The 21,928-nt window shown below is 33.1% G+C and overlaps 1 protein-coding gene and 1 pseudogene across 2 annotated transcripts; both read right to left on the reverse strand.

Annotated features, from left to right (window-relative positions):
• LOC133795514 (uncharacterized) overlaps positions 1 to 12,137 on the reverse strand; it is a 45,306-nt pseudogene extending 33,169 nt beyond the window's left edge.
• A 4,024-nt stretch (positions 12,138 to 16,161) lies between these two features.
• Positions 16,162 to 19,016, reverse strand: LOC133797566 (uncharacterized). Of its 2 annotated transcripts, none has more exons than XM_062235509.1 (4): positions 18,995 to 19,016; positions 17,408 to 18,292; positions 16,630 to 16,791; positions 16,162 to 16,540 (listed from the first exon to the last, which is right to left on the reverse strand). In XM_062235509.1, the coding sequence occupies exons 2-4, from the start codon at positions 18,239 to 18,241 to the stop codon at positions 16,283 to 16,285; spliced, it is 1,254 nt and encodes a 417-aa protein (XP_062091493.1). In that variant the 5' UTR covers positions 18,242 to 18,292; positions 18,995 to 19,016; the 3' UTR covers positions 16,162 to 16,282. The 2 variants fall into 2 exon arrangements, with proteins under 2 accessions (XP_062091493.1, XP_062091491.1); XM_062235507.1 differs by lacking the exon at positions 18,995 to 19,016 and adding an exon at positions 18,777 to 18,915.
• Positions 19,017 to 21,928: the final 2,912 nt, after the last annotated feature.

The following is a 21,928-nucleotide window of genomic DNA, read 5'->3' on the forward strand; positions in this document are numbered from 1 at the left end:
TTTTTCCATTAGAGTGGCTTGGTCATTTATCTGTAATTAAGAGTTTTGTATTTACGTTATTTAAACCCTGATTTGGGATCCCATGTAGCAAACACCAGTTTTAAGAAAGTTTAACTGTTTATAAATCAAAATTCTGTTTAACCTAATCTTTTGTGTCATTAGATACACAGTTCAAACTAAATGACTTGATTAGCAAGTCTTGTACTATTTCAAACACACAGTGTAACGGTCTTGGTTATCCAGGGCGTTACATTAGGCCTTGGCTCTGAGTAACTAGTCCTAGACTAGCCCAGCGCTTATAAGATTCATCGACCTTAGGGTCGGTCCAGCGTTAATGCCTTAGAGTCATTCAACGCTGATATCGATTAGATGTAATCTTCATTCGGCCCTGCGTTCAGGACGCTTATGCCGTTTCTGACTCTTAGGTCAATTTCCCTGACTAGTCAGTACCATATACAAGTAAACAATATTCGCTAGCATTTAATATGCAATCAATGTCCACATTTATCAACCAACATACCTTAACAAAAATCATGCATGTCATATACACAGGGTGTAGTTTTCTTACCTCGGGTTCGAGCAAGAATTAGTAAAAGAACGACCCTTGAGAATGATCAATCATTTGATTCTTTAGCGGTTACCTAGTCATAACCAAATATGAAATCCCATCAATAAAATAAATCATAAAAATGTTTATAATCTAAAACCTCACTCCCGGGATCCATCCCGCACTCTCGGGACTCTTAATCTACCCAAACGGGGTAAAAGAACCAACCCCCGAGCCTTAAAAGTCACCCCGAGCCCTAAAATAGGCTTGCTGGAAAATTCACTAGCGCCGGGGCACTGCCTAGTGGCGCTGCCCCAAAGTAAGAGAAGCCCAAAACCAGCCTTGCCTAGCGCTGGGGCGTCATCAGCAGACCAGAAACTTTTATGGTTTCCCTCCTTGCGATTTCCCCCTGAAACCAAGCCTCAAAACCAATCCCAAACATCATCCAAACATCTAATTCAACCCCTAAACTTCATCTACAACACACCCTCATCAAAACCCAAGCAACCAAACTCAAGAACTTCCATTAATTCCCAACTAACACATCAAAATCCTCAACTGAAAACTTATTAGAAAAACAGGGTATAACAACACTTTCATGGCTGAATTTCTTATCTCAAGCTTGATTTAAATCCTCTTCAATGGATGAACTAAGTTCCTAAGCTCCCACCTTTGATCTCCTAGCTTGCTACCTCAAGTTGGCTCTCAAAAATCAAAAGGAAGAAGGAGAGAAGAACATGTACGGGAGAGAAAGAGATGAGGATGATGCTCTGTTTTTTTTACAATTCCACAGCCTTCTAAATGATACATATCCTTTGCCAAATGACCATATTGCCCCTAGGTCAATTAAATCCCTCTAAAGACTTCCAAGGGTAAAATCGTCATTTCCTGCCTATCTCGTTAATTATAATTAACACCATCCAATTCCCGTTATTCTCAATATTCTCAAATACCAATAATTCATATCTCGTTATCCTCTAATTCCCGGCAACGTTCTAATCACCAAATTACCCCGAGACTCACTCCGAGCCCCGAACTTAATCCCGTTATGACTAGACCGAAAACTTGCATTCCATGATCGTCTCATGCCGAATGGCTCGAACCGATCCACATATAATGTGATATTATTTATAATTCACCCACATGCACGAAAATACACAATCACGCCCTCAACGGGCCAAATTACCAAAATGCCCTTATAGTTCAAAATGAACCCATATGCATGCATTTATATCATATAATAATATAATTCACATAAACATGCATATAATCATTAAATATCATAATAAATCACTTATGGCCCTCCCGGCCTCCTAATCAAGGTCCCAAACCTTATTAGGAAATTTGAGGCATTACAACTATCCCCTCCTTACAGAAATTTCGTCCTCGAAATTTATCTAACTTGCCGGAATATCAATTACGCACGACTGATCCCAGATTCCCAGGTCATTCCTTCGACCTCACTGTTTCTGCAACATACCTTAACCCAAGGTACACTTTGTTCCTTAGAACCTTATTCTTTCTGTTTCAATCTGAACTAGCTATTCCTTACAGGATAACTTAGCCACAAATCCCCAGATTTACATAACTCAACTCATGAGTTTCTTTCAACTCATGTCCTCAGCATGGAAATACATATCACACTGTACAATTCTTAGCTAATCCAGCTAAGACCTTCCATTCAATCTTTCCTATCTGTGGTTCACTTAGTCATCTTTCCTTTTGATCTTCTCTGAGATAGTATTCTCAAGCATAAAACTGGCCACCTGGCCCACCAGAAACTCTACTCCAGTTCTGGTCAGATCCTTTAACCAACATGTTGCACAAGCAATCACTTCTTTCTGCTACTGAGGTGTCATAACCACCTACTAACTGATAAGCACCTATAATATCCTGCCCATCCAAGGAAACTCCTGCCCCTAAGGCCTTCCTTAACCTTGGAAAATTTCCACTGAGAAAATACCACAAATCATTGTCCAAGTCATTCGCAATTCCCATTCAAATATTCCTTTGAATGCTTTGTTCATCTGATTCACCAACGCTTGGCATTAAACCAATAAGCGTAACTTAGAAATCAGAACTAGTAAACTAACCTGCCATCCATGAGGAGCTAGTCTCAGTCTCAGACTCTGACTGCCTTGGAATGAACACTCGAGCTGGAGTCGAGCTATCCATCCCCTCTTGTTCATGCTCTCTTAGCCTTGGGAAATCCTTCTTGAAATGCCCAACCATTCCACATAAGTAACATGCCCTTGCTCGACATTCTCCCAAATGATGCCTCTTGCACCGAGCGCATTCTCGGTAAGGCTTCCAGCTCTTCTTCTCATCTCTGATGCTTTCAACAGCAAGACTCTTCTCTACCACCTGAGCATAGGTAGAGACTTCATGCACTGGGGCAACTCTAATGCCCTGAGCTATTCCAGGATTCAATCCTTGGATAAACCTTTCCTTCCGAGCTATATCTGTGGGTACCAGATCAAAAGAAAAATCGACCAACCCATAAAATTTATTAACATACTCGGTTACTGTTGCCTTACCCTGAACGAGATTCAAAAACTCATTCATCTTAGCTGTCTTAGCTACATCACAATAATACTTTTCATTAAACAACTGCCTAAACTCTTTCTTGTCCATCACAGCTGTGTCTCGTGTCTGGGATACTACTTCCCACCATGTCCGGGCATCATCCCGCAATACATATGTCGCACAAGCCACCTTATCGTGACTTACCAGCCCCATACTGTCAAGAATGGAACTGATCATGGCCATCCATTGCTCAGCTCTGAATGGATCTAGGCCTCCCTCGAAGATTGGAGGGTAATATTCCTGGAATCTTCCACAGAGAAATTCCCATCTGCTCTCAACCCTAGGCTGAGCCAAAGCTGATGCCACTCCTGGCATAACCAAGGAAGAAGTGCTCCCCAACAGACTCTGCTGTTGCTTCAGACACATAATCTCTTCCTCATGCCTCTGCAATCTCGATTGCAAATCTATGACTATCTGCTGGAAGTTCATAAAAGCATATGAAGAACTGATACCCTGGCTGTAATTCCCAGCCTCTGTATAACCACCACCAGGCCTCATTATCTGCCTTGGATATAAACCTGCTCTGCAGTCAATAACTTGACTCATTAAACATGATGAGCATATCAAGAGTTTCCCCCATGGAATTTAATTTTACCACACCACATTCACAATTCACTGCAGTGCTATAAACATTCCCATGGCATTCATACATCAATCAAAATCCCTGCTCTTTCAACATTCACACCATGCCTCAACTCCAGCATGCAAATATTGCAATTATATATTCATGGAGCGAGTAATCATATGATCACAATCATATACATAATCACGGAGCATATAATCATATAGCCAAGAGTCATGCTCTATCAAAATCTCATGCTCCCTAGTACAATGTGCAGGTAAAGCATTTACATTCTATTTAAGCGGTTAAGCACATAACTACAGAAATAGTTACCATTCCTTGAGTGAAGCTATCTTCAGTGATGAGTGTACATGCCCAACTTGTCTTCAGGAATACATAAACCTTGACAGACTCTGATACCAAAATTGTAACGCCCCAACTCCAGGGACCGTTACGGTGCACATTGCAAACAGTGCTAAACTCGCTAATCGAGTCATTTGGCCATAAATGTGTAACTAAGTATGATTAGCGGTTTAGGGATTAAAAATTTCGGTTAAGATTTAATGTTTCACTAGAACGTTTAATATATACATTGGGATCCCAAAAACATAATTTAAAGGTTTATCACAACAAAATATTTACAACCAGCTGGTCTAAACGGAAAAACAGGGTTTAACCCTAGTTCCTTTCCTTCAAACCTCGGCTGTGGCGGTCGAGCAGCTGCATATGTACACGCCATCACCTATGCTCTCCAACTCACGGATGATCCAGCTTTCTTTTACCTTTACCTGCACCACATAGCACTCGTGAGCCAAAGCCCAGCAAGAAAACTCATATGCTCATGAACAGTCATATCATGATATCAAATCATATCTGGCATGCCTAGCAAACATAGCTTTATTCAAGCATGCAAATGAATTCAAACAATGCTGGGGTATCCAGGATAAGAAATCCTGCCCTTCTAATTGGATGACTATCAAGTCAATCCTAATCAGATGAGTGTTTCAACACGTGAGGTTTTGGTAAACCATACTGAGTGACCAAAGAGCAAGTCACTACAGGGCTCAGCACACAAAGCCATGCATATGATGATCAAAATGATCATACAGAGCTTATAGCTCTGAACAGATGAGTGAATATCACTTTGAGGTTCAGTTAACCATACTGAGTGACTGACAAGCAAGTCACTACGGGGCTCAGTGCCCATAGCTGTGTAACGAACCTGTTACCTGGGCTTTCCTGCAATGGCTCTAATCAAATGAGTGACTGATGGGTAGTCACTAGCTTTAACAGATGAGTGACTGATGGGTAAATCACACAAGCGCTTTTAGTTTTCATCGAACTTGAGGTCGGTCCGGAATTAATGCTCTTGTTGAGTCATCTAATGCAGAATGTCGATTAGATTTAATCTTTATTGGGTTGCATTGAACACGCTAAGGCCGTCCTGACTTATAAGTCAGCACCGTGTGACCAGTGCCCAGTACCACTGTCAAACCTGACTAATGAGTCACAGCTTCGTAATTGATACTAACACCTTTGCCAATTCTGACTAATGAGTGAGTGCCATGCACAAGTAAGCATTGCTACCAAACATATGTCATATGTCGAATATTCAAACGTAGGGCATTCAGCATGCTTACTTAACAGTTGCTAGCACAATTATGATCATGCACAAACACAAAGACTCAAGCTCTGATCATTCTCACAGTCAATATTCATGGCATGCCCTAATCTCATGTTTCTCGTGCATCACACTTAATCATTCAGCATGCCTCAATAATAACCATATGCAAATGAGCAAGATTGCTTAAGCATTCAATATGCTATCAATGTTTACATTTAAACATCCAACATGCATCAAAATAACCATGCATGTCACACATGGGGTGTAGTTTTCTTACCTCGGGTTCGAGCAAGAATTAGTAAAAGAACGACCCTTGAGAACGATCAATCCTTTGGTCCTTTAACGGTCACCTAGTCATAACCAAATATGGAATCTCATTAATAAAATAAATCATAGAAAGGTTTATAATCTAAAACCACACTCCCGGGATCCATCCCGCACTCTTGGGACTCTTAATCTACCCAAACGGGGTAAAGGGACCAACCCCCGAGCCTTAAAAGTCATATCGAGCCCTAAAAATAGGTTGCTGGAAAATGCACTAGCGTTGGGGTGCTGCCTAGTGGCGCTGCCCCAAAGTTAGAGAGCTCCAGAATCAGCCCTGCCTAGCGCTGGGGCGCCAGGAATGGCGCTGAGGCGCCATCAGCAAACCAGAGAAAATTCTGGTCTTCTCCCTTGCGATTTCCCTCTGAAACCAAGTCTCCAAACCAATCCCAAACATCATCAAAACATCAAATTCAACCCCAAACCTCATCTACATCACACCCTCATCAAAACCCAAGCAATCTTACACAAGAACTTCCATGAATTCTCACAATTAACACCTCAAATTCCCAACTGAAAACTAACTTGTAAAACCGGGTAAAGCTTAAGTTCTTGGATGAAACCTTACCTCAAGTTGGATTTGAGTCCTCTTCAATGATTGAACTAAGTTCCTAAGCTCCCACCTTTGATCTCCTAGCTTGTTACCTCAAGTTGGCTCTCAAAAATTGAAAGGAAGAAGGAGGAGAAATGGTGTACGGGTGAGGGAGAGAGATGAGGATGATGATGCTCTGTTTTCAACAATTCCACAGCCTTCTAAACTCAAAGGGCTGATATATATCTTAGGGGTGAAAAGACCATTTTGCCCCTAGGTCAAATAAAGGCTTCTAAAGACTCCAAAGGGTAAAATCGTCATTTCCTGCCTATCTCGTTAATTATAATTAACACCCTCCAATTCCCATTATTCTCAATATTCCCAAATACCAATAATTCACATCCCGTTACCCTTTAATTCTCGGCAACGTTCTAATCACCAAATTACCCCGAGACTCACTCCGAGCCCCGAACTTAATCCCGTTATGACTAGACCAAAAACTTGCATTCCATGATCGTCTCATGCCGAATGGCTCGAACTGATCCACATATAATGTGGTATTATTTAGAATTCACCCACATGCACAAAAATACACAATCACGCCCTCAATAGGCCAAATTACCAAAATGCCCTTATAGTTAAAAATGAACCCATATGCATGCATTTATCATCATATAATAATATAATTCACATAAACATGCATATAATCATTAAATATCATAATAAATCACTTATGGCCCTCCCGACCTCCTAATTAAGGTCCTAAACCTTATTAGGAAATTTGGGGCATTACAAGTAGAACCAATTCTCGGGGATCGGACATAAGTAGGAGTAACCCCCTTGGTCGGGAGGATGATGGGGTCCGCTCCGGAATTGCCTCGACACAAAGGGAGAACTCTAGAACTCCCTCCAAGAGCCACCAGTCAGATACTTCTAGATCAGGAAGTCACCGGTCGGGCAGTAAGAAGACTCCACCCAGGCAGGATCAAACCAGAACTCCCCAAGATAAGGGAACTTCATAATTCAAAGATGGACATAGTCGTGATGAGGCTGATAGTCATCACACCGACCAGTCAAAGGAAAAAGAGGCCAACAACCAACAAGGAGGAAAAGACTGCCCAGCTGGTGCAGGAAGGCCACCACTACATCCCAACCAGCAGCGCAGTGGGAGAGAGTAGGTCCCACGCGGTAAGCCTTATGAAAAAACTCGGAGCACAGTGTTTGATCGCCTAGGAGGGCACACTTCCCGATCGAAGGGCAAAATCTGAACCACCCTGCTAGCCAAGTAGAAATACTTGACGACGGTGCACCAGATGAAAATGCCCGACCAGACAGTCACGACCTTGGCACCTCGTCAATTGCACCAGCCATCCAAGCCTCGCTTGATGTGCTAACGGCCGCAGTGCACGGTTTGTCAAAACGTCCCTTCGGAATGGAAGTGATAAACCACAGAAGTGGTAGTCCCTTTTATGCTAGGATCAGAGCAGCCCAACCGCCAGCTAAGTATAAAGCACCAGTTCTGCCAGTATATACAGAAAAGGCAAATCCCATTAGGCACGTTGGGAAATTTGAAGACCAAATGGAACTGCTCGGTGTAAGTGACGATTACCGGTGTAGATTCTTTCCGACTACATTGTCTGATACTGCCCAAGAATGGTATTGGAAATTCAAGCCAAACTCCATTACCTCTTGAAATCTTTTAGGAAGGAATTTTGTAGGCAATTCAGTGCTGCTCGGACCCCTCCAGTTTATGCCAACCATTTGGCTGACATCAAACAAGGAAAGGATGAATCTCTGAAGAATTATATACAGAGATTCATGAGAATTATATAAAGGAGCTGATGGAAGATGTTTTTGTGAGTTTTAGCTAAATATTATAGAGAAAGTGTATTACAAAATACATCACCAAAACATACTTTTAATAATTTACCTCAAACTTTTACATTATACCATACATCAGCTTCTCTATTTTTTCTATACATCATTTGAATATTATATATTTTAAAAATATTTTATTCATTTTAAAAAATAAAATAATTAAATATAATAGTATCACACTCATATATATACAAAAGTTTATAAAAAAATAATAAAATATATTATATCTTGATGAATAGTCTTTCACTACATATAGAGAAATACTATTCATTTAGGTAAAAAAAAATATAAGTTTACATCACCTATTGGAAGACTATTTAACCATTTTTTCTATATATTATAAAGAATAAGACATTTTACCTTCTCCACAGGGAGTGCTCTAATACATTTTCTCTATAATATTTAGCTAAAACTCATAAAAACATATTCTATCAGTTTCTTTATATATATTTATAATAACTATGCACAAACTCCAATTAATTCATATCTATATGGGTTTATACCTTTTTGGACCCTATGTTTTTTTCCATTACCTATTTGGACCCTGTATTTTGATAAATTACTTTTTAGACCCTATATTTTGTAATATGGTTAAAATAGAACCATAAACCCGATTTTGGTTAATGTTTTCTCAACTAAAATCACAAATAATTTACCAAACTAACAATTCAGAACAAAAATAAAATCATTCTGCTTAAAAACAATGTTGTTATATTCAATTTTTTCTTCATCAAAATTGAGTTTAGGGTTCTATTTTAACCATTTTACAAAACATAGGGTCCAAAAAATAATTTGTCAAAACACAGGATCCAAACAGGTAATGGGACAAAACACAGGGTCCAAAAATGTATAAACCCTATCTACATTTACATAACATTTATATATTATTTATATAATATTTTAAAATTATTATTTTTCTTTATAATCTTTCTCACTCCCATTTAGTATATTTTTATTATTTCTTTTTTCCTTTTCAATTATTTTATTTTACTTTAATTAATAAAATATGTTTAAAATATAATAATTAAATGATGTAGAGAAATATATAGAGAAGCTGATGTATGGTATAATGTAAAACTTAGAGGTAAAATAGAAAAAAAATGTGTTTTGGGGAGGTATTTTAAAGGATAATGTAGAGCACCCATTGGGAGTGCTCTAAGTGGATTAAAGTTAGCTTCCGACTGTAGCTTATGTATGTTAGAGATATTTGTATTGTGTTAATGGAAAATAAGAAATACTATTACAACTCTATGAAAAATAATACAAAGACGCAATGCTTGATTAAATAAAACTCAATACTCAAAATACAAATAGATATAGAAAAAAAATAGATGAAGATAATGATAAATACTACAACTCTAAAACAAAATATACAAATAAATATGTAAAGATAAAATAGAAGAATATAAAATAAAAGCAATGGTAGAAGAAATAACAAGAACAAAAAAAGTAAAACACTCTCACTCACACAACCAAAATGAAGAACATTGGGGATCACCAACTTCAACAAGATTTACAACATTTGCCCAAAAACTTATTTTCCCTTATCTCAAGCACTATGGGATTCTCTCAATATTGGAAATAGCTCTCTCGAATATAATTAAGCTTTTTTGGTGTATTTCTAGCCAAGTGCTCTAGTGGATAGAGATAGAGTTGTCTTACAAGTGAGCATTAGGCTTCTATTTATAGAGTTTTGAGATACCCTTTGAATTTCAAATTCCACCAACCTCCATGGCTGTTACCAATGATTAATTGGATTTTTATGGAATTAAAAAAGGAGTTTGGAGAGTTACTTGGGGCGTTAGAATCGTTTAAAGTGGAAAAAAATGTTGAAAATTAGCTGAACACATCTCTGGTCGCAGCCACTAGCATGCCTGGCCACGGCCGTGGCTCGTTGTCCCCCAAGCCGCGGCCACCAATGCTCCTAGCCACGACCACAGGCTATTTTCAGCTCAAAAATGTCATTTTTCCAAAACATTCGAACACGTCCCAAACCATTTCTCACATTATTTTGTAACCTCCAAACACCTAATGAGAGTTAAAAACATGTCTCCAATAGCTATATTTCATTAAGACTTTGTGAAATTTAATCTCAAATATGTAACATACAATCTACATATTATTGAGTAATATTTGGGAGTTACAAATTTGTAACTGATTTTGTAACTCCAAAATATGTCAAATTTTGGCACACACATGTGTCCAATTTTGTAACTCTCAATAATATGTTACAAGATGTGACAAATCACATTTGTGTGACAGATCACATTTTGTCACATTATTTAATCTAACATTATATTATATGAAATAATATAACATTCCCCCACTAAATTAAATAATCATTTTTTGTATCACCTATTTAATCAATCAAACATTATCCTAAAATATAATAATATAAGCTCTCGTCCGTTGAATAAATTATCTTTTTCAACGTAAAAATCTCAAAGCTTGACATGTAATTAGATTAAGCACAACCCCACGATAACAGCTTGCAGAACTTTTGTCCAATCCTATCAACTGATACAAGAAAAGAATCCACTAGCCTATGTCTTACTTTCACATGTCCTGCTCAGGGAGTTTCATTAGTCCTGAGTATACAATTAACCAGTGACAATAATCTTACTGGTACATAGTTATATGGAAATGTTATTAATAAAAATCAAAACAAGAATAACAGATAATAATTCAATTACATTATGTTAGGAAGTTGTTAATATAGTGACTTACTTGGCAATCATGTTCAGCAGAGTCCATACCATTCCAAGCATCAGTGATATCCAAAACATAAATCTTAGCAGGCAATACAGAATCAGTCCAATCAACCCATTCCACAGTATATCTGAGGAAGAGGCTTATCTTGACACCTTGAAAGCCATTTCTCACTCTGCAATGTGTTTGATGATGGCAACAATGACCCCTCCTTTGTAATCTGGTCTCAGAGGCCGGCCAAGCTGGTCCTTGGTGATGTTATACAGATCACACCTACACTCAGTGCATCTCAACCTGTCTTCCACTCCTCGCACATCGATTGCGTGCACTTGAGATACCATCTCTCCTCAAAGTCATCAGGAATTTCTGTCGGGTTACCGACTTCGATTCCATAAGGATCAGGAACAGATAAAGGTGTTTTTCTTGTTTCTGAGCCAAGGCCAAAATACTGCCCAAGAACATCCTTCTGGCACACTCCATGGTTCCTTGCAGGCATATAGATTGATTGGTTTCTTTGGTTGAAGCTACCATGCTTGCGCTGATAGTATCTGAACACCACCCAATGGTGCATATAAGTTTCATGAAGAGGGCTTGGAAAGTCAATGTTGTAGTAAATTTTGCTCACCACTAACCCTGGTTCCAACTCAAACTTGGGGGATCGAAAAACCATAGAATTCGTCTTTGTAATTCGCAGAGAATTTGAACATGGTATGCTCAATGTCAACACTAGTATTACTATCAGTAAAGCTGTTACCCATAAAGACCTGCCTCCAAAAGGGTGTACCATTTTCGTTCTGTCAGTAATGAACAAAAACCAACATTAAGACATTAAACGAAGACTAATTAATGACATGATTAAAGATCAACTTTGCCAGAGTACTAGGACTTTTGCCGAAAAAGGAAAAACAAAAATCACTTTTGTGGTCTCTTCAAACTGTCAGCTAAAAAATCATAAAGTCGAAAGTGTGAAGAGCTAGCTAAACAAATAACGACACTAGATAACACAAATCACATTAAAGAAAAGAATAGCAACACTGGATGCTAGCTAATCATAAGAACTAATAACTTGAAAGTTATGAAAAAACAATTAACAAATCATTATTGGTGCAAAGGAAAAAATTGTACAATAAAATATCAGCAAAAAGTAGACAGTAGTATTATTAATAAGAGATTAGAAGAAAATAATAATTATCTAGTAATAAATTAATAATGGTTTTGGTTTTGATATTGGTTCTTTAGAAATAAAAGAACTTACCAAAGCTCCCAGTAATTGGATACGGCAATAACCAAAGACCATAAGACACAACTTTGAAGCCATGGAAGTGCTTCCATTATATAGGGTAAGACGAAATCCCCCGCCATATGTATTTATAGGTTACTATGAGTACTCACAATGAATAAGCTAAATTAGCTAATTTTTAAAAATATTAAGAAAAATGGTAAAGATGAGCTTTCAAGAGCTAAATTTGAGTTATTTTACACATTTTTTAATAAATAGTATTACTACACATGTAAAATTAATTATTTATTGAGTTAAAATTATTTTATTATTATTTCTTTTTTTCTTTTTCTATATTAATTATATTTTATTCTATTTTGTTTCTTTCCCTTTCCTATTTTAGTATTTTAATAAATAAATAAAATAATATATTTAAATGATGTAGAGAAAATATAAAATATAAATAGAGAATGATGTAATATAAAATTTGATGTAAAATAGAAAAAGTAAAATTTTAGTAATGTATTTGAAAAAATAGAATTAGCGCACCCATTATACTCTAAGTAGGTAAAGAAGACTATTGATGTAAAAATACATTAAAAATAATTAATTGTATGTTTAGTACTTCAAATTTTTTATTTTTTAAAAATAGATTTTTATTTTTTATTTGTCACTTCCATGTTAAAAAAATAAAATATCTTTTATTTTTGACAAATTAAAATCTATATATATATAAAAGAGAGCTTCAAGGAGATTATGTGGCACTCTAAAATCTCTTCAAATCACTCTTTATATTTTCTCATTTAATCTAATTTTTTTATTCATTTTCTATTTTCTAAAATATCTTAACAATTAAAAATATTAATATATATATATACATATTAATTTAATTAAAAATTTAATTTGCTTAAATATCTTAACTACTTAATCATTGAAAAATACTAAAAAAATTTAATTAAAAATTACATAATAGTTTTCGGTTATCTATATATCTATTTTTCTCATTTTTATATATATATAAAGGAGAGCTTCAAGGAGATTATGTGGCACTCTAAAATCTCTTCAAATCACTCTTTCTATTTTCTCATTTAATCTAATTTTTTTATTCATTTTCTATTTTCTAAAATATCTTAACAATTAAAAATATTAATATATATACATATTAATTTAATTAAAAATTTAATTTGCTTAAATATCTTAACTTTGAAAAATACTAAAAAAATTTAATTTAAAATTACATAATAGTTTTCGACAAAATACAGGATCCAAATATTAACTTTTAACAATAAAATATTCAAACGGGTAATCAATCAAATTATACGTGGTTCAAATAATCTATCTTTACATTCTTATTTTTTAATTTTTGACAAAACGCAAGATCCACAAGGTAATTTAAAAAAAAATTAATGGTCAAAATAGGTAAACAACTAAAATACAAGGTGAAAATTATAATCAATATGTCTTCACGTGTCCATATAAAGAACATGTTGTACGAGTATGGTGAAAATGAATCACCACCCCACAATCTCTCAAAAAATATTTTAAAATATATATATTTTAATAATTACAACAGACTACGCGAAACGCGGTTATATTTTCTAGTTAATCTTATAAGACAAAGCCTTTACGAATGAATATTAAAGGGGCTGCCGAGAAAATTGTGCAAAACCATATTGTTCGGTTTCAAAAAACTTTGTGGGGACCAATTATATGAACTTCAACTCCATATGATATATCGAGTCATTAATTAAATTAAATAATTTAGCCTCAAACATCAAAAGTCATAATCAGTAAATGAGTACAAGCAGTAATATATTTGTGGGGGAATTAAGTTGGAGTATCTAAAGGTAACAAACTAACTAAAGTTAGAGTAACAAACTAACCAATACGATAATGTCACATTTGGATAGTGAGATTAGATAGGATTAGATTGAGTTGAATTAAAAAAAATATAAGATAAAAACATAGAAAAATACATAAGTTATTCATTTAAGACATTCTATAATTTTTTAGTAAATTCGAGATAATTTACAAAGTAGAAAACAGAGTATAAAACAATTTATTTTGCAAGTATATAAAAAAAAAATAGCACACATGCAAAATACTATAATTAGAAATCTAATTTTGGCATCTTAAATTATTTTAAATTTTTTAAAAATTTGAAGGATTTACTAAATAGTTATAATTTACACTATTATATATATAAAAAATAAGTTAGAACTTATTTATGTATCAAAAATAGAAAAATAACACAGGTGTGTCCAAAAAAATAAGCATAGCACAGTAACTCCCTATATTATACAATGTTTATAATTGTCATTTTTACAAATATGTATATTCTTAAACTTTTTTTTCTTTGCAAAATAATTTATTTTAGTTATAAATCGATCGCATTCAAAATAATTATGTTAAAAAATTATAAGTATTAAATACAGCCTAATGTTAAACTTAGTCTCATATAAGTTTTGTTTACAGTTAAATGAGAGTCGTGCTTCTACGTTAACAAATGAAAGAGGTCATGTTTTACTGCGCCAAAATTCAAATGTATACACAAACACAAACATAATTATCCTTGGTCTGAGCCACGACGTAGACTTGTAATATATGTAGTAATAAGTAGTAGTAGGGTGTGGATATTTATTTATTTATTATTTTGTCTATTTTTGTTTGATACAAGAAAATAAAACCCTAGTACCTTGGGGTCCCTTTGTTTCAGGGTACTAACACATGGAATTAGACAATTTGGTCCAGTCTCATGTTTGGACAAAACATTGGCTTTCTTGAGGATTAGACATAATTGTCCCTCCTCCAAAGTAGTATTGATTTGAAGAGTAATGGGGGGTTGTACACTATTAATTTGAGTAGACTAGTATACTTATTATAGTAATTCATCCTAATATTGTAATTGATAAATCAATTAAGAGTTTATCATGTATAATTTTTTATTGTTAAGGGGCACCAGGATACTCAACACCATAATAAAGTGTCATATTGTTTTTGGTGAAATTTAATATTGGACTCCGCACACTGAATTGATTGAATTTAACAATTATTATAGAATATCTCTAACCAATTATAACGTGTCATCTCTTGTAGTATTGGACACCTGAAGTGTCAAATAACAACATTTTTTCTATATATTTATATCCGTGGTATATTCTACATTATAATGAAATGAACGCTAATTGGTCGAGTAGCAAGAGGTTCGTGAACTCCACACTCATATTTGCCACATAAGTCCTTTAAACCTCTTTTTAGTGGGTTTAATCTAATATAAGATATACACAATGTGATTGGTATATTAGATAAAGAAGAGAAGTCATCTTATTGATCATCTTTCTATCTTGTACGATTGATTGATTATTGTTAAATTTTAGGAAATGTACTCATTTGTACCTATCATTTTATAAATTATCATTTTAGTAATCTCTTTTCCCAATAATGCTTTTATGATATTGTGTATTTTAAATTTATACATATTTGATATTTTAGACTCAGATTTAATAAATAGAAATTTATCAATATTACCAAATTACAATTAGTTTTGTGTGATTAAGTAATTAAATTTGAATTTGGAATTTATGTAAATGAGAGCACTTTGATTAAATTAGTAAAATTAATAAAATTTGAATTTAAGATAACAAATATGTACAATTTCAAAATATAAAGTACCAAATGATTATTATTGTAAACATATATTACAAAAATCATACTTTACAAAATCAGAGTAAATGATTACCAACCCTAAATTTATTTGGAATAATTGTTAAAAAGAAAATTGTGCTCTTTCTCAAAATTATTTTCAAGATCACTTCAAAAAATTTCAACTTTAACAGGTAACAAGAACCACATTGAGACAAGGAACATGATTTACATTTAGTATGATCCTTGAAACAAGTAACATGATCGACATTGAGTTATATAAATAACTCATATTTTATTATTGATCAACAAACTCATACTCTTATACAAATTATACTAATGGATCAAAGTTAAAAGCAACTAAATTAAAACTTAATTACTTCTCCAAACCCAATATACCCAAACTCTACCACAATCAGAATATTAAACTTTTAACTAAAATCATAAAATAAATATAATTAATATGATTATATATCTTAATCTTATTATTAATAAATTTTTTATATCTAAACTACTCAACCTACTCCTCTTATAAACAATGTGAGACTAAAATCCCATTTATTTTTTAATTCAACACAAAATTCTAACACATTATTGGAATTCACTTACTGGATTCACTTACGATATATAGTTAATTTTAGATAGACAACGTTTTATATCACTCAGATAGGAGAGTGATCAGAGATCTTCAATGTGTTGGGTAATTGGTCTGCAACAAAAATGTGAAATATCCCCATAACTCCAGTGTGTGATTGGGTGCTATTGTACTTGGACTCAAGAACCAATGTCTCACCATCGAGTATTTGGACTGAGCCTGGTTTAGGATAACAAGTAGACATTCCCACAACGTAACCGGCCTCATTCCCTGCTTCATTTCCTTTTCCATAGATTGGATTCGACGAACATATCACCCTTCCATCCTGAAAATCACAGTTCAAATTGTTAATAGTCCCATATTTATAGATTTATAAGAGCACGAAACCAGTTTGGAAAAGCAAAAAAGAGTCACCTCTCCATATAATGTTGAACCAGCTCCCCCAGTATGCTGGTGAGCGACACCATACACAACATATCCACCTGTTGGTATGCTGACCCTTGTGCTTTCAGTGTCAATGCATCTGTCCCTACTCACACCAGTGCCTTTGCATGATTCCACAACTTGGTATTCGGTCTTACACACAAGAAATTTTGATTAAGCTAATCAAATTGGGAGTTGAATTGATAAATAATTCTTACAACTACTGCACAATTAGTATAAGCTTTTTGTGGATTTAAGTGTCCAGTTGACTTCTATTAAAGTACAGTGTCCCCCATGAAAAGTGTGTGAGAATATTTAACAATTTATAAGAACATGAGTTAATCCAATTAGTAAGTAATAGGTTTTAAGAAGAACCTCATCATTCTTAACAACTCCAAATTATTATGTGCATATATGATAGATGTACTCTAGTATTCCATAATATGTGCATATATGATAGATGTACTCTAGTACTCTCAAACGGACTCAAAGCATCTAAGATAAGTTATACAAGGTCTTTCTTAATGTGTCATTCTGTTTCTAACATAAACATCATGTAGCTTTTCATGGAAACAGACTGCAATAACTTAGAACAAAATCTTACATAATTTTTTCCTATACCGAACATCTGATACAATAGAATAATCCACTACTCTCTTTCAAAAAAAAAAAAAAGAATAATCCAGTACTAGTCAAGATTAACATCCATTACAGTAGTCATGTGTGTGTATAAAATTCAGGTGTTAGTAAGGAGGTAATATTCACTTACTTGGCAATCATGTTTAGCAGAGTTCAAACCATTCCAAGTATCAGTAACATCAAGAATATATATCTTCAGAGGCAAAACAGAATCAGTCCAATCAATCCATTCCACAGTATATCTGAGGTAGAGGCTTCTCTTGACCCCCTGAAAGCCTTTTCTCACTCTACATTGTGTTTGATCATAGCAACACAAAAGGCCTCCTTTATAATCTGACCTCAAAGGCCGGCCATACTCATCCTTGGAGATGTTATACAAATCACATCTGCACTCAGTGCATCCGAATCGGTCGACCGCGCCTCGCGCATCAATTGCGTGCACATTGAGAAACCATCTCTCCTCATAACCATCAGGAATTTCAGTAGGATTACCAACTTCAATTCCATAAGGATCAGGAGCAAACGTAGACGTTTTACGTGTTTCGGAGCCAAAACCATAATACTGCCCAAGAATATCATCCTGGCATATTCCACTGTTTCTAGCAATCGTGATATTCGACATATTATGCTTCTGATTGTCATCTTTGGGTTGATAATATCTGACGATGGCCCAATGATGAATATAAGTTTCGTGAAGAGGGACAGAGTGTCCTGCCTCATCAACTACTTCAGCATAAAAACTCTTTAGAGCAATATGGCCTCTTGGAAAGTCAACGTCGTAGTAAAATTTGTTCACGACTGATCCTGGTTCCAGCTCAAACTTGGGGGATCGAAAAACCATAGATTTCATCTTTGTTATTCGAAGGGAATTTGAACACGGTATGGTCGATGTGAATATTACTAGTTGTGTTACTATTAGTAATGCTGCCACACATAAAGACCTGCCTCCGAAAGGGTGTACCATTTTTGTACTGCCGCCAGTAATGACACCGAAAAATTTCTCAGTGGATATAGCCTAAACCAACAATAAAATATTAAAGCCACATTTGGATAAGATTAGATGGGACAATAATAACTATATATAAAAACGAAAAAAATATAGAAAAATTAAGATTAATGACACGAAGGTTTAAGGTTGAACTTTGGCAGAACTAGGATATTTTTGGAAAGAAAAAAAATCCACTTTTGCGGTCTCTTTAAACTGTCAGTTGAAGATTTTAAAGTTAAAAGTGCGAAGAATTAGCTTATCAAACACTAGATAGCGCAAATGGCAAATCTTATTAAAATAAATAAATAAAATAGCAACAAGAATTAACTAGAAAGTTAGGAAGAAACAATTAACAAATCATTATTGGTGCAAAGGAAAAAATATATATATAACTACAAAATATCAGCAAAAAGTAGAGAGCAGTATTATTAATAAGAGGTTAGAAGAATTTTTTATAATTATTCAGTACAAAATGATTTTAATTTGGAATAGAAACTTATGTGGAACGTACCAAAGCAACCAGTAATTGGGTGTGGCAATAAAACGGCACCGGGCACAATAAAATGAAAAAAAAATTAATTGAAACCTGAAATTTTCTAGATAGAAGAGCAAACTACAGAAAAGAAAAAAAAAAGAACACACAATACATATTCAAACTAGAAAAGAGAAGCAGAGATCACTCTTCCTCAGTTTTATATCTGACATTCTCTTATCCAATCCAAAGAGTACCTGTGGCTGTAGGGATACAATACAAGATAAGCGAGGCGATGATGGTTTGTTTCTGTAATGTTATTAAGTTAAAGTGCGATAGTGTTTTTATGTACTACATAATCATTTGCCAACGTACAAGTTTCTCTTTTTTTAGGGGCATGTGATAATTGACAGCTCATTATCTGATCAATCACGTTTTTTTTTTATAAAAACTATCTAAATAAGACATTCAGCCATTGTAATCTTTAATGAATTTTGACATTACTTTTTGTCATTGTCTAGCTATCTGGCCATTCTTAGTGTAATTTGTAATGATGTCGTCTTGACAATCTTTTTTTTTTCCTCAGCTTTTTTATTTTCTCTCGTAGTGTCTCTTTCTCTCTCTAAAAGGTGTGGACCACATGTGATTTAAGGTAGTACTGTGTTAGTTATGTTATATAATTACAGCATCTCCAACCTTGATATTTTATTTGGTGTTACACCAATATCAAATTTGTTGTCAAAAACCATTTTTACTCCAATCACAATATTAAAAACTACACATACAAAAAAAATCTTTATTATTATATTATTTATTTAAATAAATTAAATATTCTTTTTATTATTATATTAATTTATCAAAATCATCACAATTATTATATCTAATTAATATTTTAAATAAAACTACTCATTAATTACATGACAATAATATTATATAAATAATTAAAACTCGATAAATTAAAAAATTATATTACATGTAGTAACATAAAGATTATATCACTAGAGAAAAAAAAAATTACATTACATTAGATGAAATTATAATGACAATGTGATGTTTAATGTGTTCAATTTTAATTTTTTTTAATGTGTCTTTAAATTTGTAATGTTTGTATTGTGTAATATTAAGAAAAATACAAATATTTAATAATGTTTTATTTAAATTATAATTAAAAAAATAATTTGTGGTATATACAATTTAATCTCCACATAATAAACTAAATTCTAAATTCTATATATAATAATATAAATATATATATAAATAATAATATAAATGTATATAATAATAATTATATATAATAAAATAATGAAAGAAAAAATATATATATACCGTGTACTACAGTACACGACATATATGCTGTGTACTGTAGCCAAAATATCAAATTTGATATATATATGCAGCTTCATTGGAGTGCCACCTACTGCATATATGCAATTATAGTGATACATTGGAGAAGCCCTTAGTGATGGTTTTTTTTTTTGAGAGGTGTTGGACTTTTATAGTTTATAAATAGTTACTTTTATTTATTTATATATAGTTAGGGGTTTCACTTTAAGTTTTATTGGTAGAGTTCTAAGTGTTCTCGATCCGTGAACAGTTTTTTGTGTGAATTTTGTTATGGCCGTATGTATTGTAGCTATCTAGAGCATCCTGCAAATTTTCAGAAAATTCTTAATAGTTTACAGTATCGAAAACTAAGTTCAAACATGATGTTGCACGCGTAACTAATTTTTTTTTATGCGCATAGAAAATAATATGTTTGAACATAGTTTTCGGTACTGTAAACTATTTGGAATTTTCTAAAAATTTGCAGGATGCTCTAAATAGCTACAATATATATGGTCATAAAAAAAATCGCGCCGAAAACTGTTCACGGGTCGAAAAACACTGAGAGACCCACCAGTAGAGCTTAAAGTGAAGCGCTTATAAAAAAATTATCATGTATATGTACTTGTTTAGTTTTATTTATATAATTTATTAATTATTTTTATTAAATTTATATTAATGTCATATAGATTTCAAATAAATATTTTATTTTAATTAAATAATCTATTTATTTTTGTTTAAGTTAATGTTTGTTCTAGTTTTTAAATTTAAGTATAACGACAAGAGATTATATATTATATGTTTAATGTATTATTAAATATTATACGCGGATTGCTAGTTTTTTTAAAAAAAATAATTTATTGTTAATTGACAATAAAATATATTATATGATATTATTCTAATAAGTGAGTTTAAGTTTAATTAAATTTTACTTAAGTTATAAAACGTATAATTTTATTATTTTTAAATAATTATTATTGTAAAATATCTCAAAAATATCATATTTTAACTTGTTTAATTATTATTTATTTTATTTTATTTAAGTTCAATTATTTACAAACTATAGTTAAATATAATAATAATATGTTAAATATAAGAATATTCCATAAAAATTAATATTAAAATAATTAAAAATTATTAAAATTAAAATTTTTTGTTAACTACATAGTTCACACTTATTATATAGAAGAAATGTTAGATCCATTCACTGCACTTTAATAAAATTATATATATTATACGCAAATTACCTTCAACATCTTAATTATTAATATTTTATGAGATAAAACTTCAAATGTTATAGGCATAATTTCGATGATTGATAAAATCTAATAATTGGACCGATCAACAGCCAGTTCTTGAATGATGAGAAATTAATATCACACTATTATACAGCTACTAGGTGGTGACAGTGCCACAATGTGTTAGAGCTTCTTTAACCCTACCAACTGTACAAGAACCTTAAATATTCACAAGATCATATTAAATGTTGGAGCGAAAAAAGAAAAAAAAAATCCAAAATGAATGGTTTTTATTTGGTCCTTAAATAACATTTGAGTTTGGTTTGAAGGAATGAAAATGGAGGATTTTTTAATATTGTATTAGAGTGATTTTTTCTATTATTTTTTAATGGATTATAGTCATTCTACTAAAACGGTGGAAAAATCATTTTATTTGAATGACATTCTAATATTCTAAAATGTAACAAAACAAAACAATGTAATGAAAATTGATTCATTTCCATTTTACTACAGGTAATGTTTGGTTGTAGAGAATGAAAATAGAAAAATAGGAGTGAGAATAAGAAAAACAATTAGAATGAAATGGAATAAAAATGAATTTAAATAAAAAAAATAAGAAAATGACAGGAA

The sequence above is a fragment of the Humulus lupulus genome, chromosome 8, assembly GCF_963169125.1.
Source record: "Humulus lupulus chromosome 8, drHumLupu1.1, whole genome shotgun sequence".
NCBI classification, from domain to species: Eukaryota; Viridiplantae; Streptophyta; class Magnoliopsida; order Rosales; family Cannabaceae; genus Humulus; species Humulus lupulus.